The sequence below is a fragment of the Peromyscus maniculatus genome, chromosome 3, assembly GCF_049852395.1.
Source record: "Peromyscus maniculatus bairdii isolate BWxNUB_F1_BW_parent chromosome 3, HU_Pman_BW_mat_3.1, whole genome shotgun sequence".
NCBI lineage: Eukaryota > Metazoa > Chordata > Mammalia > Rodentia > Cricetidae > Peromyscus > Peromyscus maniculatus.
In genome coordinates, this window is record NC_134854.1 from 108,735,738 (window position 1) to 108,756,401 (window position 20,664).

Consider the following 20,664-nt stretch of genomic DNA (forward strand, 5'->3'; position numbering starts at 1 on the left):
CTGAGCTTGTGGGAAGTGCTCTGAAGCTTGTGTTCTAAGTATGTTATTCTAGAAAGGGGTTTGAGGTTGCTTTTACACTTGATCTTAGCCAAAAGGCCGAGAAGCGATTTGAGGTTGCTTTTCAAGTGCTTGGGGCACTACTGAGAGTCATGGCAAATAAAATAGCCCAGCTGGAGGCTTTTCAGGACACAGGTTGGGAAGGAAACATCTCAGGCAGGAGTTCTGATGGGAGACTTCTCCCCCTAGTGCTGAGGCCTGCCTCATCCCTCTCCTATGCATCTCTGACGAGCTTCATTTGTAGCATGATCTGGTTAGGATGCTATGTTCTACTCCGCTCAGACTTCCTGTCTTTAACCAGCTTTCATCTGTCTCCTGACTTGGTGTCCAGACACTAAAGTAGACACCTAACAGATGCCCCTCCTGGGACAGCCAGTGGCTTCTGTACTTGGTACTCTCTGTTCTTTGTGCTTCTTAGGAGACTTTTATTTCTTGATAGGTCACCTACTTAATTTGAATTTAGGGGTTCAAGGTTGTTTTTGTGTTCATTTTTATCCAGCCTAAGTTTTCTGAGTAAGTTTCTTGGGCTACCCACCCATCAGACATTTCTTAAGACACACACACTCAGTACAGCCTTGCTAGAAAGAGGAAATTCACATCCTGTGCTGATGAGTCACAAAGGCACAAAGATAACAGAAGATAAAATAGATACATATAATACTATGTATTGGGTATTTGTGTATATTAAATAAACACTTGTAAAATTAGAATCTTACTGGCAATACTTAACTCCCTTCCTTGAGGCTTGCCCTCAAAGTGCTGGAAGGTGTGTGTGTGTGGGGGGGGACTGTCATCAACAGTATGGACCCTGCAAACAACAACACTGACCAGCCAGGCCTGATGGGCCCATTGATGCAAGTGGCAAGTTTGTTGGTTGAGAGTAATAAAAATACTTACTGGATTTGAGGCCACTCCCCACGGAGGGAATTCACACTTGGTACTGTAAACTCATTCAGAAGCCCAGGGCTGGGAAAGCCATAGGCCCTAGGGCAGAATCTGCTACAGTAAGTATGCTTATGTCTGTAGATTCGAGCTGCTGTCAGCTTTGATAAAGAAACTTCTTGCAGTGGCCAGTGCAAATGCAGAAAGTCATACCTGGTTAAAGGGATGAGCGTGACTGCATTAAATGGGTCATCTACAGCACCCCCTTGGAGGCTCAGGGAACATGGAAGAAGGGCAAAGAACCTGAAAGCTGAAGGGAGGGGGTGGGGGAGTGGTTGGGGCACTGATATCTGTATATCATGGCTGGTGCACTCTTGAACTCATAGCATCTTTGGTTACCTGTTCAAGACTTGGCCTCTCAATATCCTGTCATGGTGGAGGAAGGTACTCATGGCACCCCACTCTTCCCTTAAGGATTTATATGTAGTGACGATTACCAAGAGAGGAAAGACATTTTCTCAAATGGTGTAGCCACTGGTGAGGTGCCCATGTTTGTGTGAACAAACCCTTGCTCATGCGCCTGTAAACAACCCTAATGAGACTCACTGAGTTACAAAAAAAAAAGAACTGAAAGTAGAAGAGGCTAATTGAGAAAAGGAAAGGGCAAGAGACCATAATGGGGTGGTGATTATGATCAAAACACAACATAAACAAAAATGTCACAATGGAACCCATAATTGTATATAATTAATATATAATATGGACCACTTTAAAAATACCTTGGGGACTGGAGAGATGGCTCACCAGTTAAGAGCACTTGATGCTCTTCTAGATGACCTGTGTTCAATTATTAGCATTCACATCGGGTCACTCACAACCACGTAATTCCAGCTCTAGGGAACCTGACCTCCTCCGCTGGTCTCTGCAGGTACCTGCACACATGGCATACAATCACACAGACACACAGACACACAAAAAACAAAATGCTTCCAAGTTCCATGGTGTAACTTACTTGTTGCTTTGTGTTTTAAGTGCTAGATACTTTCTTTCTTAAAAGATTTTGGATTTATTTTTAATCATATATATAATTAAAATATATATTGTGAGAGTACACGTGAGTCTGGTGCCTGTGGAGGGCAAAAAAGGGAATAGGATCCCATTAAGCTGGAGTTACAAGTGGTTGTGAGCCGCCCTACATAAGTGCTGAGAACCACGCTCAGGTCTTCTAGAAGAGCAGTACAAGCTCTTAACCACTGAGCCATCTCTCCAGCCCATTAGATGTGTCTAAACCACTCAGCACACCACTGAAATTAACAAAATTAAATGTTTTACTTGTCTTCACCCCCAATGAGCATGAGCTTCTAAATTTATTCAAAACATATAGAGGTATACTGGTAAACAAATGGGAATAATAACTGTATCCAGAAAGTTTTCTAATTATTTGAAGGCTTTTTTTTATCCATATTGTCAATTAACATCCATACTTCATATTCAAAATCTCCTGAATACTGAATATGGTTCTATCTAAGCACTCTCTGACAGAATTCCTAGGTGACCTTTGTCATCTGAGCCACAGAGTTAACATCCAGCTCACCAGTGCGCCCTTCAGTCTTGGAAATAACTTGTGCCCATAGTCACTCAAGAATGGCAACCTCACAGGTAAATGATCACTTCCTGCAAGCAGCATCTGGAAGGCCACTCACAGTCTGGTAACTTCCCTCTACTTTAGCAGGCGTATTGCTAGTAAGTGAAAAAGAGACTAATTTACCTTCAGACCTCTGCTGTGTCCCCTCACTGGGGCAGCTGAAGAGCCTTCTGCTCTCAGTGCCTCCCCTGGGAAAGCAGATCCACTTTTAGGACTGTAAGTGCTCAGTAAAACCAACACGCAACTGAGGCAAATTTAAAGAAATTGAGGTTTATATCAAAACCATGGTGGGGAGGTGAGGAGGTACACGATCCTTGTAGCAGAGAGCAGAGGAAAAGAAGAGGGGAGGAACAAATCCAGAGGTCGAGCTGTGTGAGTGGCAGCCAGCCTGGGGACACATCAGCATGGACCTGCTGTTTCAGCTCTATAGCGAACATCTAATCTATGACGGGCCAAGTGCCAGGCCAGGTATGACAGGCACACCACCCCTCATTCTTCCTGCTCTTGCAGCTACCAGTGCACTTCAAATTTTCTGATCACTATTATCCAAACCTGCTAACAAATTATTTTTAAAAAATGTAAAGTGCTATGTGAAAGTGTATGTATGGACTGTGATATCAGAGTTTTATCTAATGATTCTTCACAAAACAACTGGGAAGCTGGAGTATAGACATGTGGTTCTGGATATTTGCATAATCATTTATTTTTTTGAAGCAACAGAAATGAAACACAAGCAATGTTTACTAACAATGAAAGCAAAACACTGGCTATATTAAGGCAGTACCAATTTTAAAATGCTACATGTGTGTGTTCCAAACACCGGTAAATCCTTCAAAATGATTGTGGCCTGGCGTGTAAGGCCCGGGATGCCGTCCCATGCCCTACCAAAAAGGAGTAAACACACAGCAAGGTTTTGGGTAATTTATTCACAGTTCCGGTGTAGTCACTGGATTTAACAGGACATGAGGATGAAATAACCATCTGGCTCAGAAAACTAAACATTCATTTAAAAGAATACAAAATCAAAACAGAGCAATGATTATTCTAACCCCCCAGTCCCACAGAAGTATAATTTAAACAAATATCAAAACTTTATTAATGGAAAAACACATTCAACCAGAGAACATTCAAAAAGTTAACAGGACCATTTCTACCCCCGCTCTGGAAACAAGTACAGAAAACAAGATAATGTGAGAATTTCTAGCTAAGATGTCCTCCGCCTTGTGGTGGCTTTTACAACACATCAGTCTCAAGCTAGTATAGACTTACAGTTGACACAGCAGAACTGAACAGTCTTGCTTAACTATGGACACTACTACTGGAAGCCAATGTCGGTTTCACTGTTTGTCACCACCCAGATCTGAGGGCATGTTTAACTCAACAAGCTATGACGGTACTGAAATACATAACAATCTTTAAATACAGTGAGAAAGACCAACTTATATGCTGAAACTTTTCAACTTGAGAGTAAACAGAGTCATGTGAAATCCGTCTCCAAGTTGAAAACACTACTAGGATTCTTGGAGACACGACTCACTAAACATGTGGATGTCATGAACCAAAATGTCCTTACCACTCCCTTCCATTTCTTTGGCCTTTCTAAATTCAATGTGAATTATGAATTCTTTTTTAATAAACACTTTCCAATGACATTGTGCTTTTAATTTTTTAGAAAAATCATACCAGTTATAGTATATAATAAACAGATAACCTTAGTTTCCTTTATTGCTATAGAATATCCTAATTGTAAAAAAGATAAAAGACTGCCCCCCCACCTGAAAGTGTGTTTGTTAAAGTTCGGCTGGTTTCCTTCTCTAAAGGGTGACAAAGGACTCTCAGAGGAGTATTACAAGGGACCAAAAGTGGGCTCCTTTCCCCATCTTCACAACTCCTCAGGTAAGAGCCCTGGATTCAAAGGGAGACAGATGACTGTATCATCTCAGAAACAACCCGCTATACAGAAAAACTCATGTGCAGGAGCTAACGGCCTCTTGCACAGTACCCTGTGACGTCCCTCTGAGGAGCAGGGACACACAATGGCTTATCATCTTAGCCTATTATTAACTACTGTTCTTTATAGTACCGTAGATCCATGTATCATGGACAGACTGGGACAGCTGCTTATGAACATGTTCCAAAATGTGGACCACTGTTTAAATAAACAAATCCATTCACAGCATTTAACACCTCCATCCAACTCCATCTTTCCACTCTCCCACCTGTGCCTTCACAAGAAACAGGTCCAGCAGGGACAGACAAAACTGCTCTGAAGATGTACTTCTGCTGCCCAGCACAGCAACCTGCTCACAGCATGTGTTTATCCACAGCTACTAACAGTCACAAACTAAGAGTGAGCAATACACTTTCTGTAGCCTTTTTATTCCTATGGCATAGATGATTTTCTTTTTTAAAGCTGACTTCAAAGTAGCCATCATCTGGGCCAAGTATCAGGTGCCCCACAGTTCTCCCTGCCTGGCAAGGGCTCCCAAGAAAGGATGTATGTGTGAACTTAAACTTTAAACACACTACACAAAAGAACTTTTATAGAAAGCCTCTCTTTTGCAGGGTATTTTTGTTTAGAAAATTAGATTTCCATGTCCTGTATTATATCAATTTTAACTGGGCCTATTCATTTACTCAATGGCTTGCCTCACTAAAGTGTCAGGGTATTAAGAATTAACTTAATAAAAGAATTTAAAATCATTACATTAACCAGGATAGAAAGCAAAATGGGTTAGGAAAGAGAATAATATTTGTTTAGAAAATATTACTCTGGTCTTCATCTGGGCTTTTGACTGTTTGGTTGTAGGATTTGTCCTAGCTTGGAGTGTGTATGGAAAGGAAACTGGTGAGTGGATTCAAAGTCAGAGCCCGAGAGAAGAGAGTTCCAAAGTTCCATTACACAGAGGGTGATGAGCAGAACTGAGCTGTCTAATCCCAAACAGCCCCAAGAGGACTCTGGATTAGTAACTGAGGGGATGGATGACCTAAGAACACTGTGGTGATCATTTCACAATGTCTCAGTGTACCAACATCACCCTTTACTCCAGAGCTACACATGAAAAACAACAACAAAAAACACACACAACCATGTGTAGCCACGCTATTACATCAAACATAAGAAATGACATTATACACATGCTAAACTAACATAAAATCTTGGAAATAATTAGAACACAGAAACATAACTAACACTGCTACATGGGGTAGAAATGTGGCCCTGTCTTATGTTTTAAAAAAATCAGGTTTCCAGTCTCTGTCAATGTGAGTGACGCCTTTCAAAACACCTCAATTCTGTCTTCACCCCACCTTCACAAGAAGCCTACACTTCTGTCACAGCATGAGCTGCTTCTCAAGTTCAAACACAAAGAGTAAGCTACCAACTCCACTATTCACTTTCACGTTGTAAAAGTGAAAGCTTCTGAAAGATATGGACCTGACTGAACATAACACCTCTACAGCCCACATGATCTGACCCAAATAGATCCATGAAGACATTATTCCACACATTTTTGGGGTGTTAAACAATGCTCTATTTTAAATACTTTATCCCGATTGGTGATGCCCATTTCTGACACTATCAGTGTGAAGGCATATCAACATCACTTACTTACATTGCATTCATTCCTAAATAACAGTCAAGACAATACAAAGGAAAGCAACCCTAAATTTCATGTCATTCCACAGTGGAAAGTATGTGATGTTCGAAGCCTCATCTACAACATACATTGAAGATCCAATGACCAATGAAAGTGTGCAAATCTCACAAGGAATCAAAAAGAACCTCCAAACTGGCACCAAGGGATACTTTGCTGCAAAAAGGCAGGGAAAGAATTAAAATTAACCTGCAGGAAACTCATGGGACAAAGCTGAAGAGAGAACTGAACATGCCAATACCAATTTGAGACACTTGATAGCAACTCTGTGCTGTGATTTCAAAGGAAACAAAGTATGTCATTCAATAGTAGTTTTTTTGTTTTTTTGTTTGTTTTTTTAATTAAGCTCTACAGCTTCAAGAAAATGCAAACCTCTCTTAGGAGATGAAGAAACAGGAGTAGGATGTCCATGTCCTATCTTCAAATGTCCAGCCACACTGTCAGTGTCCAAAGCAGTTTAGATTTGTAGTGCTACAAAACTCTGCTTGGTCTTCTAGTCAAGTGTAGGGGACACAGTTGTAACACACGCCCCCTACATTCCCTCTACCAAGAGATGACAGCCATGTTTAGACCAATTTAACTGAACTTAGATACAAATTTCATCGGGTTTTTTAGGTCTACAGTTTGATTTAAAAACAAGACAGAGACAAGCTTCAAAATAAACCACAGCATCTTCTCCTGTGAATAATGTAGCAAAGCCTTGAGCAGGTGTCCAGGCACTAGCACACACTGGCTTTTGACTTTGACTACTCCAATTAAATGCATGGGTCTTTCATCAGTCTAACTGAATCCAGGCATGGTAAAACAACAATCATCTCAAAACCTCATCAATCCTCCTCGACTGAAGTGGAGGACCAAGAAATTCATTATCCAGTTCTTTAAACAACACTGCAGCTAAAATCTCTGATTTTAGGTTTAGATTTAAATTCTATTAATCAAACTCCCCCATGGATTACTGAAAATGAGGCAATTGCACAAAAATCATTAATTGAGTGAGATAATTATAACTGATATATAAATAAGAATTTACTTAAAAAGGCTTTCAGGCAGCAACAGTTTAAATCAAAAATTTAAATACAAAAGGAGTCTTATGTTGCTTAATTGTCTTAAGTTTCAGATGCCTTTTACTCTACAGTTACAGATTTGGCAAGATTCCGTGGGAAATCAACCTGCAAAAAAAGAGAATTACATTAGAAAATACAGTCACATAATTTATCTTGGAAAATAACTGAAAAACAATAGAAGAAGGTGCTAACATACACAGGGAGAGCTACCTCGGTCCCTCTATGGAGATGGACCTCACAGGGAACCCTGGAAATACAACAGGTTATTTTGGTTCCCACACTAGCAAGAGGACTAAGAATGTTACAAGTCCAGCAGCCCTCACCCTGGCAGAGATCCAAACAACATAGACTTGCCCCACCCCGAAATGCCAATCACTGCCTAGTAAGAAAACAGCCCCTGCCCCCAGTCAGTCTCAGGCCTGGAGTAAACACCAAGGTTTCTTCAAGTCCTATGGGTAAGAAGAAACCAGTGTCAACTATGAACTGGGCCGTGAGAAGGTACAGGGGTAACATAGAGGGGATAGATTTTCAAGTGCTACTGTTAAAAAGTTGGGAGGGGCTGGTGAGATAGAGCAAGCAAAGGTGCTTGCTACCAAACCTGAGTCTTAGGACCCACATGATGGAAGGAAAGAACCAATTCCTACAAGTTGTCCTCTGACCTCCTCCCATGAACCGTGACACATGTATACACACAAACAAACAAAATACATGCATACATACATACATAAATTTTTTTTTAAAAAAGGGTGGGACTAACTGTACAAGATGCACCCGAGTCAAAAGCCACCCCAGAGTTCCACAGAGGCGGTCACTCACGTCGTAGCCTCTCAGTACAGCCAGGTGGAAAGCCAGCAGCTGTAAAGGGATCACACTGAGAATACCCTGCAAGCAGTCCACTGAGTGGGGCACCTTGATTGTCCTTTTTGTGTTCTTAATGGTCTCAGTATCTTCCTTATCACAGATCACGACAGGGCGCCCCTGGGAAGAAAACCACATGCAGCCAGTCACCAGGAAGCACACGCTGGGCAACAAGTGGGCATGTGCTCCACGCTGCAGGATGCACAGACATGCTCTGACAGCTCATGCAGACAGAGGCAGGAACAGGTTTGTGGAACTCAGTAGATTTTTTTCAAAAAATTGACACAGGAAAGAAACACCAAGCTTAGTACTTGAATACAGGTCCTCCTTGCTTGTAAGTTCAAGTTTATTTCCAATACACTGTGCTTAGGGAGAAATATCTTCTGGAATTAAAATATAAACTAGTTGATGGGGGGAGAATAAAAGCCACAGCATTCATGATGTTAGTGTAAACTAAACATTAGGGTTTTTTTGAAGGAAATACTTAATAATGTTAAAGTAAAAAGAAAGCACTGTGTTAACCAACAGAAGAAAGAATCTGGAGACCAGGGCCTAGTTTTGGCTTAGTTCTCATATTATGAGAGAGAAGATGGTCAGGTACCATCAAATCTGAGCGTCTGACTCCCTCATATAACCAGCAAAGCATGGTTTGCAGTCACCTAGCGGTCCTGGTCCATCACCGTTAGATAACCCCCTGTGCTGTAGAACCCTATCACAGACCTCTAGGCTCTCTCACAGACTCCACCTACCTGCCGTGCAACCACCTGCTGGAAAGCGTTCTGGCACTTGGCATAAGTGTGGTCCCGCATGATGATCATGATGACAGGCATCAACTTGTCCACCAAGGCCAGAGGGCCATGCTTTAGCTCACCAGCAAGGATGCCTTCAGAGTGCATGTAAGTAATCTCCTTGATTTTCTAATATGAAAGAACCAGATAAGTCTTTAGCTCACTTTTCAAAATTCCACTTTTAAGGAAATATTACACAAAGCATCTGAGATGGTTAGGTCTACTGAGAAGTAGTAAAGGCTATTGATCTGTCCCTGTTGCTAAACAAGTTGACCGATCATTACATCCAAAACACCAATAAGCACAGTGTTGAAGTTCTACAAGAGTATCTTAAGGATCCAGACTGTCCAGAGCAGCCATCAAACTTAAATTGCTAACGCCAAGTTACCATGTAAATACTCTTCTCACTTTCACTTTTGAAGTAAGTCCTGTGGCACCTTCCTTTTTTTTTTTTTAAGATTGTATTTGTTTGTTTATTATGCATACAGTGTTCTGCCTGCATGTACACCTGCATGCCAGAAGAGGGCATCAGATCTCATTACAGATGGTTGTGAGCTACCATGTGGTTGCTGGGAATTGAACTCATGATCTCTGCAAGACCAGTTACTGCTCTTAATCTCTGAGCCATCTCTCCAGCCCCTGTGTCACCTTAAGGTAAACAAACCATAATAAACACACACAAAGGCATTTTAAATATTCTACCTATTTCAATTCATTTATTCTATAAGTATGTGAGGAGTCAGCAAGATAAGGATGCTTGCCAACAAGCCTGACAATCTGAGTTGGATGCCCAGGATTCAAATGGTTGGAAGAAAAAAACTGACTCCAATTTAAGCTGTCCCCTGATTTCCATACACGCACTGTAGCACACCATCACCACCACACATACACACACACACACACACACACACACACACACACACACACACACTCATTCACTCTAAATAAATGGCGAGGCTCAGTGATGTGTTGATTGTCTGGCTCTCTGTGGGTTAAATCCCTAGCACTGCAGAATAAATAAAAAGTGTGTTTCCTGTCCCTAAGTCATTAGACTAAAATCAACTTGTAAGTGAGAAAACGTACCAGGGCTCCTTCAAGACATGTAGCATAATGATAGCCTCGTCCCATTATCAGGACTGACTTCTGGTGGTAAAGCTCTGTTGCCAGCTTCTGAATTTCATCATCCATGCTCAGCACTTCCTTAATCAAGTCTGTTAAGAGAAAGATGAACCCAGCCTATGAAAAGGAGCAGCACACTGAACACATAAAGTAACAATGCTATACTGGAAGCAAACACCAAAGTGACCAGATTTCCTCTCTTCTGTGATATCTGTATGAACTTCTCTTAACACAAGGAGGCAAAAGCACAAAGATCTTCTTAACTATGCAACTACAAACACAGCTTCAAGAGTAAGATGAGAACTTCATCCATTGCTCATTCCCTTCCACATCAAATGTATAGAAAATAAAATAAAGAGCCTTAGTTTGGACTTCCAGGTAGGATGGTGGGCCAGAAGCTGCCTCCTGTGACACGGTCAAGGAGAAAAGTTAGAATTAAAAGAAAAAAAAAAAAAAGACTTAAGAGGTCAGAGATGTAGTTCAATTGGTAGAGTGCCTGCCTAGTCTGCACAATGGCTTGGGTTCAGTCTCCATAACAGCATAAAACTGGGCATAGTGGATAATGCCCGTAATCCAAGCACTCAGGAGGTAGAGGCAGGAGAATCAAGAGTTCAAGGTCACCTCCCCTACATCCTGAGTTAAAGTCCACCTGGGAGACAAGAGATCCAGTCTCAAAAAACAACAACAAAACCAAATATAAAAACAAAAACTCCACTATTCCAAAGAGAGAAAAGACTTTCAAAACATAAAGGATCAGAAAAGCCATCAGGCAAAAAATACCAAATGGAGCACGGTTCTGGACCCATGGCTCCCTTACTGGGGAGACATGGCCAGACAGCCCTAAAAAGAGATGCGAAGTCCTACCCACAGGAAAAACTACAGCCTTCATAGCCTCAGGTCAGGTACTGGTCTGCAGACAGTGAATCCTCCAGCAGCGGGGTTCCATTCTGTCACTGTCTATGACTCAGAGGGCAGTGTCCAGATACCATCTTAGAGAAAAACCTACTTCTGAAAACTGAGCTACCCAGAGCTGGAGAAACAGCTTATTGGCTAAGAGCACTGGCTGCTCTTTCAGAAGACCAGGTTCAATTCCCAGTACCCACATAGCGGCTCACAACTATCTATAATTCCAGTTCCAGAGGATCCGAGGCCGTCTTCTGGCCTCTACAGGAACCTGCATGCATGTGGTACACAGATATACATGCAGACAAAATACCTATACACATAAAATAAAATAATTAAATTTAAAAACTGTACTACTCTAGGCCTAAGACTAGAGAACAGTCTCAAGTCAAGGAGCTGGAATTCAACCTGCCACACACTGGTGGGAGACAGCTGGAGAGGGAGGGGACAGATCCTGACAAGCCAAACAAGTTCAGGCAGCAGGAGGCGCTGTCCAGGCAGTGAAGTGGGGGGAAGTAGCACTGATCTAGGTCCCTGGAAAGAACTCTGGAGTAGACAGGCCTGAGCCAGTTCTCTGCTGGGCACTACTGTGGAGTTCAGGAACTTTGAAGCTCTAGCACAGTGGTTCTCAACCTGTGGGTCACAACCCTTTCTCAGGGGTTGCCTAAGACCATTGGAAAACACAGATATTTATATTACAATTCATAACAGCAGCAAAATTACATTATGAAGTAGAAACAAAAATAATTTTATGGCTGGGGTCAGCACAGCATGAGGAACTGGATTAAAGGGTCGCAGCGTTAGGAAGGTTGAGAACCACTGCTCTAGCAGAACATAACAAGCACAAAAGATTCCAACTGTCCAAAGCCATCCTAAGCAGAAAGGGGAATGCAGGAGGGAGGCTTCAGACTGTACTACACAGCAACAGTGACTAACAGGTGGCGTGGACATAAACCCAACATGCAGACCAACAGAACGGAAGGTCCAAGGATAGACCACAAGGTTGCAGCCACCATTTCTAACAAAAATGTGAGAAAAATCACCTCTGAAGAAAAATTACCTCCTCAATATCCAAACATGAATATTGACATATAAATAAACATAGATTCATTATTTTTCACATTGAAGAAAAACTAAACCCTGAAATTACTGGAGAAAAACATATTGTGGCCGGGCGGTGGTGGCGCACGCCTTTAATCCCAGCACTCGGGAGGCAGAGCCAGGCGGATCTCTGTGAGTTCGAGGCCAGCCTGGGCTACCAAGTGAGTCCCAGGAAAGGCGCAAAGCTACACAGAGAAACGCTGTCTCGAAAAACCAAAAAAAAAAAAAAAAAAAAAAAAAAACATATTGTGAAAATACTTCAAGATATTGGCACAGGCAAAGACAAGGACTTCCTCACAAGGACTCCTACAGGAAATGACCAAAAGACAAGCAGGACTTCATGAAATTCAAGTTTCTGCAGCTTTGTACAGTGTAGAATGGCAGCGGATGAGGTTTACCCAGAGTTTTATTGCTAATTAAGAAACTTCTGCACAGCAAAGGAAACAATTAACAAGGTGAAGAAACAGTCTATAAAACAGAGTCTTTGCCAACTGTGATCCAATAGATTAATAGTTATAGTCTATATAAAGCGTTCCAGGGCTGAGGATGAGGCTCTGGTGTTAGAATGCTTGCCTAACACGTACAAAGCCCTGGGCTCAATCCACAGCACTGCATAAACCAGGCATGATGTCACGCCTGTAATTTCAGTACTTGGGAGGTAGAGGCAGTTAAGTTTGAGGCCAATCTCAGCTAGGTGAGACCCTGCCTCAAAAAACGAAAAAAGAAAGAAAAAGTAAAGAAATCTTCTATGCTAAGAAAAATTACATATTAAAACATCTCTAAAAATACAAGGCTCTTCATACCTGGCAGTCGCTTTAATCCAAGCATGATCTCTTTACGTCTCTCTTGCATGGAGATCCTGTCATCACACATCATGAGGGCAAACATCACAAGGGACACAAACTGGCTGGTATACGCCTAAAACACCAGAGGGGGAAAAATTAATTCCAGGTGCATTTTAAGAACCTGGAAACTTTAACAAAAAGATGAAAATTAGATCCCAATCCTTCACAGTATACACTGTTGATGCTGGCCTGGTTCACAAAGCACTTAACTCCTGTGTCTCAGATGCACACAGCCTCTCATAAAACACTAGTGCTTATGAGCCTCCTCACATCCCTCAGAAGGAAGGGAAAAGAAAGAGACTGAAGGAAGGTTCAGATAATCTGAAAGTGCCTAACCACAGTGAGGAGAAAGGGCAGATACAGGAGGCTGTGGGAGTATACAACAGCTGACAACTAGTATTTTAACAGGTTGACCCAGCAGACCCATCTGATGGGGAGCCCCACCCGGCAAAGCTGTGGAGTCACTGACTGTAAATGACTGGATGCTCCTGTCTGTAATTTTTCTCATGTGCCACTTCATTTCTTCCCTAATAACAGCTATGGGTATTTTCCCCATTGCTTGTGTGTTTATCTTGTAAAAATATTCCATCTTTGGGCAACATACTGCTGTGTATGGTCAGGAAGATGATTTCTGCTTGAGCTGTACAGTTCTAATAATATCAGAATATCTTTCATACATGATACAGGAAACTAATAGTATTTTCAGTCACAAAGACAGCTAATTTTAGACTTCAGAACATATTCAAAGCCAACTGGTTGCCCCTGGAGACAAATACACTAGGATGAACTCCCAGGATTTGTTTATCACTGATTCAAGGTCAGGCGTGAAGCAACTTTGGTAAACATAACTCCTTGCAGTAATTGACTTTTTGCACATAGTCCCAGCCTCAGTTTATGTTACAGGCTCAAGGTTCAGCTGACTGTTTACTTTCTGTCTGGGAACCCTCGCCAACTTAGAGCTACATGAATGACCAAGTGTTACTCACTGGGCAGTCAATGTGACCTACCTAGCCTGAGAGAAACTTTGGGACTTAACGTGAGAATGGGTCGAACCCTGCAAATGTAACATATAATTGCCCAGAGTTTGGCCGTGAGAGGAGCAGTGGTGTAGAGAGAGGGGCTGTGTAGAGCTGTGTAGAGGAGCTGTGAAAAGGAGCTGGGCAGTGAGTGGCAGAGGGAGTGAGTGAGTGGGTGAGTGAGTGAGTGAGTGAGTGAGTGAGTGAGTGAGTGAGTGCAGGTGGGTATGTGCTGAGTGCGGGATGTAGCTGAAGGGGCACAGAGAAGAAGAGGCGTGACAGTGTGTGCGTGAACAGGAGAGAGCTACTGCGAAAAGAGCTGTACAGTGTGAGTGTGTTAAGAGTGTATGTGAGTGTGCAGGAGTAATGTGAGAGTGAATGAATGAGAAGAGAGTGAATAAATGATGTAGTAATATGTGAAGGAATGTAGCAGAATAGAGAGAAGAAATATGTATAGAAGAGAGATGTGGAGCTAAGTAAAAAAAATTATGTCAAGGAAAATAAAGCTATATAGAAAAGAGATGTAACTGCAAAAGTGGTATGTGGCTGTGTGGAGAATGTAATAATGTGGCATGTATCTATGTGGAGACAGATTTTCAGAGAAAGAGATTTTTTAAAGATGAAGTAAAAGAGAAAATTAGCATCAGAAAGCATGTGTGTTTTCTTATTTATCTGTTAGATTGAGGGTATTTACCCTCAGATAAAAAAAAAGTTTCCTAAAGTCCCACTATTCTGAGATCTTCTATTCATACACCTAGAGCAGTTCCTGGAGAGCTGGCCTCCCCCAGACTGCATTAGACATGCCTGGGGCTCCTGACACTAGAGATCTTTAAATAGTTACAAAATGCCCCACTCCTGGCCCTTAACCTTTGCCTACTGTGTTCCTCATTTTCATCTTTTTTTTTTTAAAGATAGAGTCATACTCCATACCCCAGGTTAGACTTAGTAATCCTCTTGCCTCAGTCTCCCAAGTGCATAGAGTACAGGTGTGAGCTACCATATTTAGCTCATTCTCTCTCTGTCCTTGAGTTATAGGAAAAGGGAGCCTTGGGGCAAGATTTACCTAAGTGTGCACGTGGAGGCTGGAGATCAACCTTAGGTATTCCTCAGTAGCTACCCACTTTTGTTGTTGTTGAACCAGTCTCTCACTGGGACCTAGGGCTCACTGATCATGCTATACTGGAACAGCAAGCCCTAGAGATCCACCCATCTCCATTTCCACAGTGTTGAGATGATAAGCACACACCACCGGGCACAGCTGCTTAAAAAGGTACCAGAAACTTAACTCTTTGGATCCTCATGCTTGAGTGACAAGCACTGTCCAGACAGAGTCCTCATTCTTACTTTTTTAACAAACAAAAAGCAACTAAAAGATAAAGAAAAATCTAAATATATGTATGTAAATAAAAATAAAGCATGCGCATGCATACACACACACACACACACACACACACACACACACACACACACACACACACACACGCCAAGAGCATATACAGAGGTCAGAGGACAACCTCTAGGAGTCAGTTCTCTCCTACTATGGGAGTAGAAAGGATCAAACGAGTCAGGCTTGCCAGCAAGCACCTTTATTCACTTAGCTACCTTGCTGGCCCTAGTTTTTCTTTCTTTATATTAAGTATTTAAAAAAAAACTATTTTCAATAAAAGAAATTATTAAGATGGGTGTTTGTAGATATGGTGATACACACCCATAATCCCAAGGCTTGGAGGGCAGGACCAGGAGGATTAGGAACCCAAGACCCTCCTTAGCTACAGAACAAGCTCAAGGCTAGCCTGAGATACATGAAATCCTATCTCAAAAAACATTCAATTAAAACACAAGCATTGCTGAGCAGTGGTGGCGCACACCTTTAATCTCAGCACTCGGGAGGCAGAGCCAGGTGGATCTCTGTGAGTTTGAGGCCAGCCTGGACTACATAGTGAGATCCAGGACAGGCTCCAAAGCTACACAGAGAAATCCTGTCTTGGAAACACCCCTCCCACCGCCCTCCCCCACAAAACACCATAAGCATTAAGTGGCAGAATTTTATAACTTTTGTAGCTCTTTTATAGCTAACATCTTAGCACTTTCCTCTGTTTAGTGGTGTGTAGATCCTTGAGCCATTTTCTTCCCTATTGCCTCTGATGCCCTATATGTTAAGGTTCAAGAACTCAAGACTGTCTTGAGAATTAGCTCAGACACATAAAGCATCTAGTACAATTCCTGATACACAGCCAGAACACATCAAATAGCACTGGTAGGAATTGCACTAAAGACATTTTTTCTATGAATACAATGTGAATCTTCCAGTTTACAGACATTGCAAGCTACTTTCTCATCAGCTGTATATGAATGCAAGATTCTCCGTTCTGTCACAGTTTGTCAAAAAGTCAGAATTATCTTTTAAACAAGTGACTACCATTTTGACATTTTAAAAAAATGTTTGTTTGGAGTTGGTGGCACACGTGCTTGTCCTGACAGGCATGTGAAAGTCCGAGGGCAATCTGTGAGAGGCAGTTCTTTCCTTTCACCACGTGGGAGAGTCTTCTACTGAGTCCTCGTGCTGTCCTCCTCACCCCTCCTTTTAAAGACAGAATCTCCCTACGTTGCCAAGCTGATCTCAAACCTGAGGACTCAAGTTTCCCCAACTGCTGCATTCCTAGCTGCTGGGACTAGAGGTGCAGCCACCACCTCAGCCTAGCATCCACAGCTTCAGTACAAAGCAATTCAGATTGCTTTTCATGTATATTCGCTATTTAATAGCCTCTCTTTTGACAATTTTATTTTCTTTATCTGTTTTTCTTTTTCTCTTACTTTTGTGGGGGTTGTTTGTTTGTTTTTGGGAGACAGAGTCTCTCTGTGTGGCCTTGGACGTCCTGGAACTCTCTGTCGACCAGGTTAGCCTTAAATTCAGAGATCTGCATGCCTCTGCCTCCCTAGTGCTGGGATTAAAGTCGTGTGCCACTATGCCTGGATGACACAATATTATTTCAAAGAAAGCTTTCATGTTTTAGGCCTTTGGGGCTTTTACTTAATTTTCATTGCTAAATTGTTCGGCATATTGTGCTGTGCACAAGTCTTTATCAGGAAGTGTATTATGGTTTTACACCCAGTTTCCAGCATTCTTCCCTGAGTCACTTCCTCATGCTGAGGAGACATCTCGGCCCAACTCCTCCCTGAGACCCTGCCACCTCGGCTGGACCCCCTGGCCTCCATAGCCACCTGTCCCCATTTTGTCCCCTGGGCAGACTGGAACCACGCACATGCTGAAGCATGCGTGGAGCCTGTGTTCTAAGTCCCAGGTTTCAACTGCCCCCTTGTCACTATGGGTGTGCCTTTCAATAAACAGAGACTCACTAACATGCTCTTGGTCCCTGAGATATGAAGCTGTTCCAAATCCAACTTGATTTGGCAACAAGCACTCCGTCTAGCCCCTCCAGACCACCACTAAAATGTTACTCTACCACTGTGTATCCCAGCCACCATATTTTCCATTTCATCTGTGCATACCAAGAAATTCATTATGATAAAAATAAGCTACACCTCACATTTACAGTCTACTAAGGTCTGAAAAAAATTTACCTAGAAAATGTTGACTGAACTTTTCAACTTGATTTTCTTTTTGTTCAGTCCAAAACTAAATTACTTGGGCACATTAAAAAAAAAAAAAAAAAAAAAAAAAAAAAAGAAAGAAAGAAAAAAAGAAATCAACCTAAGTCAGCAGTGTGGTAAAATTCTGAACACCTGCAATAACAAAAACTGCAAATTCTGCACATTGACACCATCTTCCTAAAGAAATATCAAATTATCTATGGTCTGATATTATGTGAAAGTCGGTAGCAGTCTTCTAAACTGACCATTTTTCCTGGCAGAGTTGGAAACTTGTACACAGGCTCATCACTGAGTCAGTGATGGGGAGCAACAATCAACTCCTGTGATTACTTAGAACATGTAAACTCACATTTACCATTCATAAACTGCTATAATAAAATATCCCAGAGCTTATCTTACAGAACTCCAAGCTAAAAATATCTAAGACAGGTGAAAACAAAATTACTTTGGAATCCAGGGGGGAAAATGAAGCTGTATTACACTGCCAAACCTATTAAAAGATTTTACATTTATTTATTTAGAGGGTGCAGGGAATGTACACCACAGTACATGTGTGGAAGTCAGAAGACAACTCACAGGGCGTCAGTTCTCTCCTTCCCTCTACAGGTTCTAGGGCTCACACTCAGATTATCAGGCTTGGCTGATGTTGGCAGTGGACACCTTTACCTGCTAAGTCATCTTGTCAATACTCACTCTTACTAAAGCAGATAGTCGCTTTATTAAGAAATTACATAGTATAAAAGATGCTTGCTTCCTTATCCAAGACGGAAGCACTGGGGAACTGGGTGAAGGGTACATGGAACTTCTCTGCACTGGGGCACCGGTCCATGTGTTAAAGATACCTGGGGTGGCCCTCCTGGAAGATTACAGACCTCCTCCTCTTGGTAGGAGCTGATGTTTATAAGGGGTCCTTTGGTTACCTAGGAAAAAGTCCTTGATGGAGCTTGTGGGACCTCTGACTCTCAGGTCTCTCTGCTTCCTGGCTCATTCCCCCCAGCATGATATGACCAGAGGCACAAAACAACAAGGCTGCCTAATTTTGGACTCGAACCTCCAGAGCTATGAACCAAAACAAACCTCTTTCCTTCTAAACTAGTTGCCTCAGCTATTTTGTTGTTATAATGTGAAGCTCACTGATAATACAACTTTGCAACTTCCTATAAATCTGGATTTGTTTCAAACTTTAAAAAAATTTAAAAGGATTTGCTTTCAAAGAAAGAACTACTGATACTAATAATAACATGAACAAGCTTCAAAGGATTCATGCTAAATGAAAGCCAGTTACAAAAGACATGTATCATAAAACTCCCATTCATGAGAAGTATCTGGAAACTGACAATCTAAACTAATGGAAACTAAACAATCTTTAGCAAGAGAAAGCAGTAGTCATGGGCATGAGGCCAGAGGTTAGGAGTGGGCACTGACTGGCGAGAGCGCAAAGGAACAAATGCTGTTCTGTGAACAAAGTCTCCTCACACTCCCTGTGGTGACAGCTGCACAACCAAGTAAGTTCTCCACACGACAGGGCAAGCTGTAAAACTGTAGAAAAGGTCAATGGTTCAATCTAGGCGGTGGGTAATGGGTGTTAAGTCATTATGACTGCTACATGCATGAAAACCTTCATAATAAGATGATGGAGAAAATGGAAGCTCTCATAAACTAAAGAATTAGGAATTCTTTTAAAAGCACATCCCTTATACTCATCATCCTGTATGCCCATACATGCTGGAGTGTAGTGGTTCACAGCGTGCTGTAGAGATGGAGCCCTGTGTTCCTACACCTGATCAGAGCTGTCTGGACACTGCTACAAACAGCTAGTTAGTCCTTCTCTGACAGGATGGCCCTAAGCACAAGCATCTTACATGTTTTAATCACCATATGAGGAAAATCCACATTTCAGCTACGTGTAATAGTAATATCAAGACTCCCAATTAAAACAAAAACAAAAAACTTTTTTAACAGAAGAATCACAAATTTTCCACAAGTTTTCCATGAGATATGAGGATTAAAGCCTAAACCACTGACACATATCTTATCAGACAACCAACAAAAAATATTAGGCTTAAGTAGAAAAACAGAGATGCTAAAATTTCAAATATCATAAAAGTTACATATTTGTAGAGATAAACCTTTTATATTTATACAACTTGCAAACAGTTGCATATCTTAACTTCAGAGAGCAAAGCAGTTTTACACACCTTTAAGACAAAAGTATTTTTAAACTTCTGCAGATGCAATATCTAAACAGAAATAGATACTGTCCTGTAATGTCTACTTTTGAAACTTAAAACTATATATATTCTATTCATTTGACTGTGTAGGGAAGGGAGAAGTGTGCACTGTGAGTGTGCATGCATGTATCCATGCATGAACAAAGGTGACCAGCCTGTAAGTACCTTGTTCTACCACTCTGACTTACTGAGACACAGTTGCTCACTGAACCTGGAGCTAAGTTGATGGCTGACAAGCTCCAAGATGCTCCTGTCTCCACACACCAACCCCATAACAATAGCAACAGGTCACAGGCAGACATGATCAAGCTTTTTATTTATTTATTTTTTATTTTTTTATTTTTTTGTTTTTTTTTTGAGACAGGGTTTCTCTATGTAGCTTTGGAGCCTGTCCTGGAACTCATTCTGTTCCCGAGTGCTGGGATTAAAGGTGTGCGAACCCACCTCCCAGGAATCAAGCTTTTTATATGGGTGCTGGGAATTTGAACTCCGATCTCAAGCTTATACAACAAACATTCTTAAACGATTAGCATCTACCCAGCCCCTAATCAGCTTTTTTTTAACTGTCAATTTTACAAAATATAATAATCCTTGTTACAGTTTTTCAAAAGTAGTAACATATTCTGACATACTTAAGGAAACCAAGAATACGTAAATAAAAATATCAGTAATTATTTGGATTAAACTGTCCATTTCTAATTTACTGCTTTTCTAATCCCAACTACAATAGTAACAGGGTGGTGTTATGACTGCTTGGAGTTACTGTGCTTGGAGAGTAGATGAACAAGAAAAGCTAGCGGAGATCTTTTCAAAGCAGACCTGTTAAACACTGTAAGCTGTAAACTACAGTAGGGAAAAGAACACATCAGCTGGCCCAAAGACCAGCA

At 41.6% G+C, this 20,664-nt stretch overlaps 1 protein-coding gene across 2 annotated transcripts in view; it reads right to left on the reverse strand.

The window, feature by feature from the left end:
- Positions 1-3,491: 3,491 nt before the first annotated feature.
- Positions 3,492-20,664, reverse strand: part of Gfpt1 (glutamine--fructose-6-phosphate transaminase 1) — a 54,862-nt gene continuing 37,689 nt past the window's right edge. For both annotated transcript variants that reach the window (XM_042273579.2, XM_042273577.2), the window contains exons 15-19: positions 12,877-12,991; positions 10,034-10,161; positions 8,912-9,079; positions 8,121-8,282; positions 3,492-7,409 (exon numbers count right to left, since the gene is read on the reverse strand). In XM_042273579.2, the coding sequence (XP_042129513.1) occupies positions 7,365-7,409; positions 8,121-8,282; positions 8,912-9,079; positions 10,034-10,161; positions 12,877-12,991 (618 nt within the window). In that variant the 3' untranslated portion in view covers positions 3,492-7,364. The remainder of the gene's footprint in view (positions 7,410-8,120; positions 8,283-8,911; positions 9,080-10,033; positions 10,162-12,876; positions 12,992-20,664) is intronic.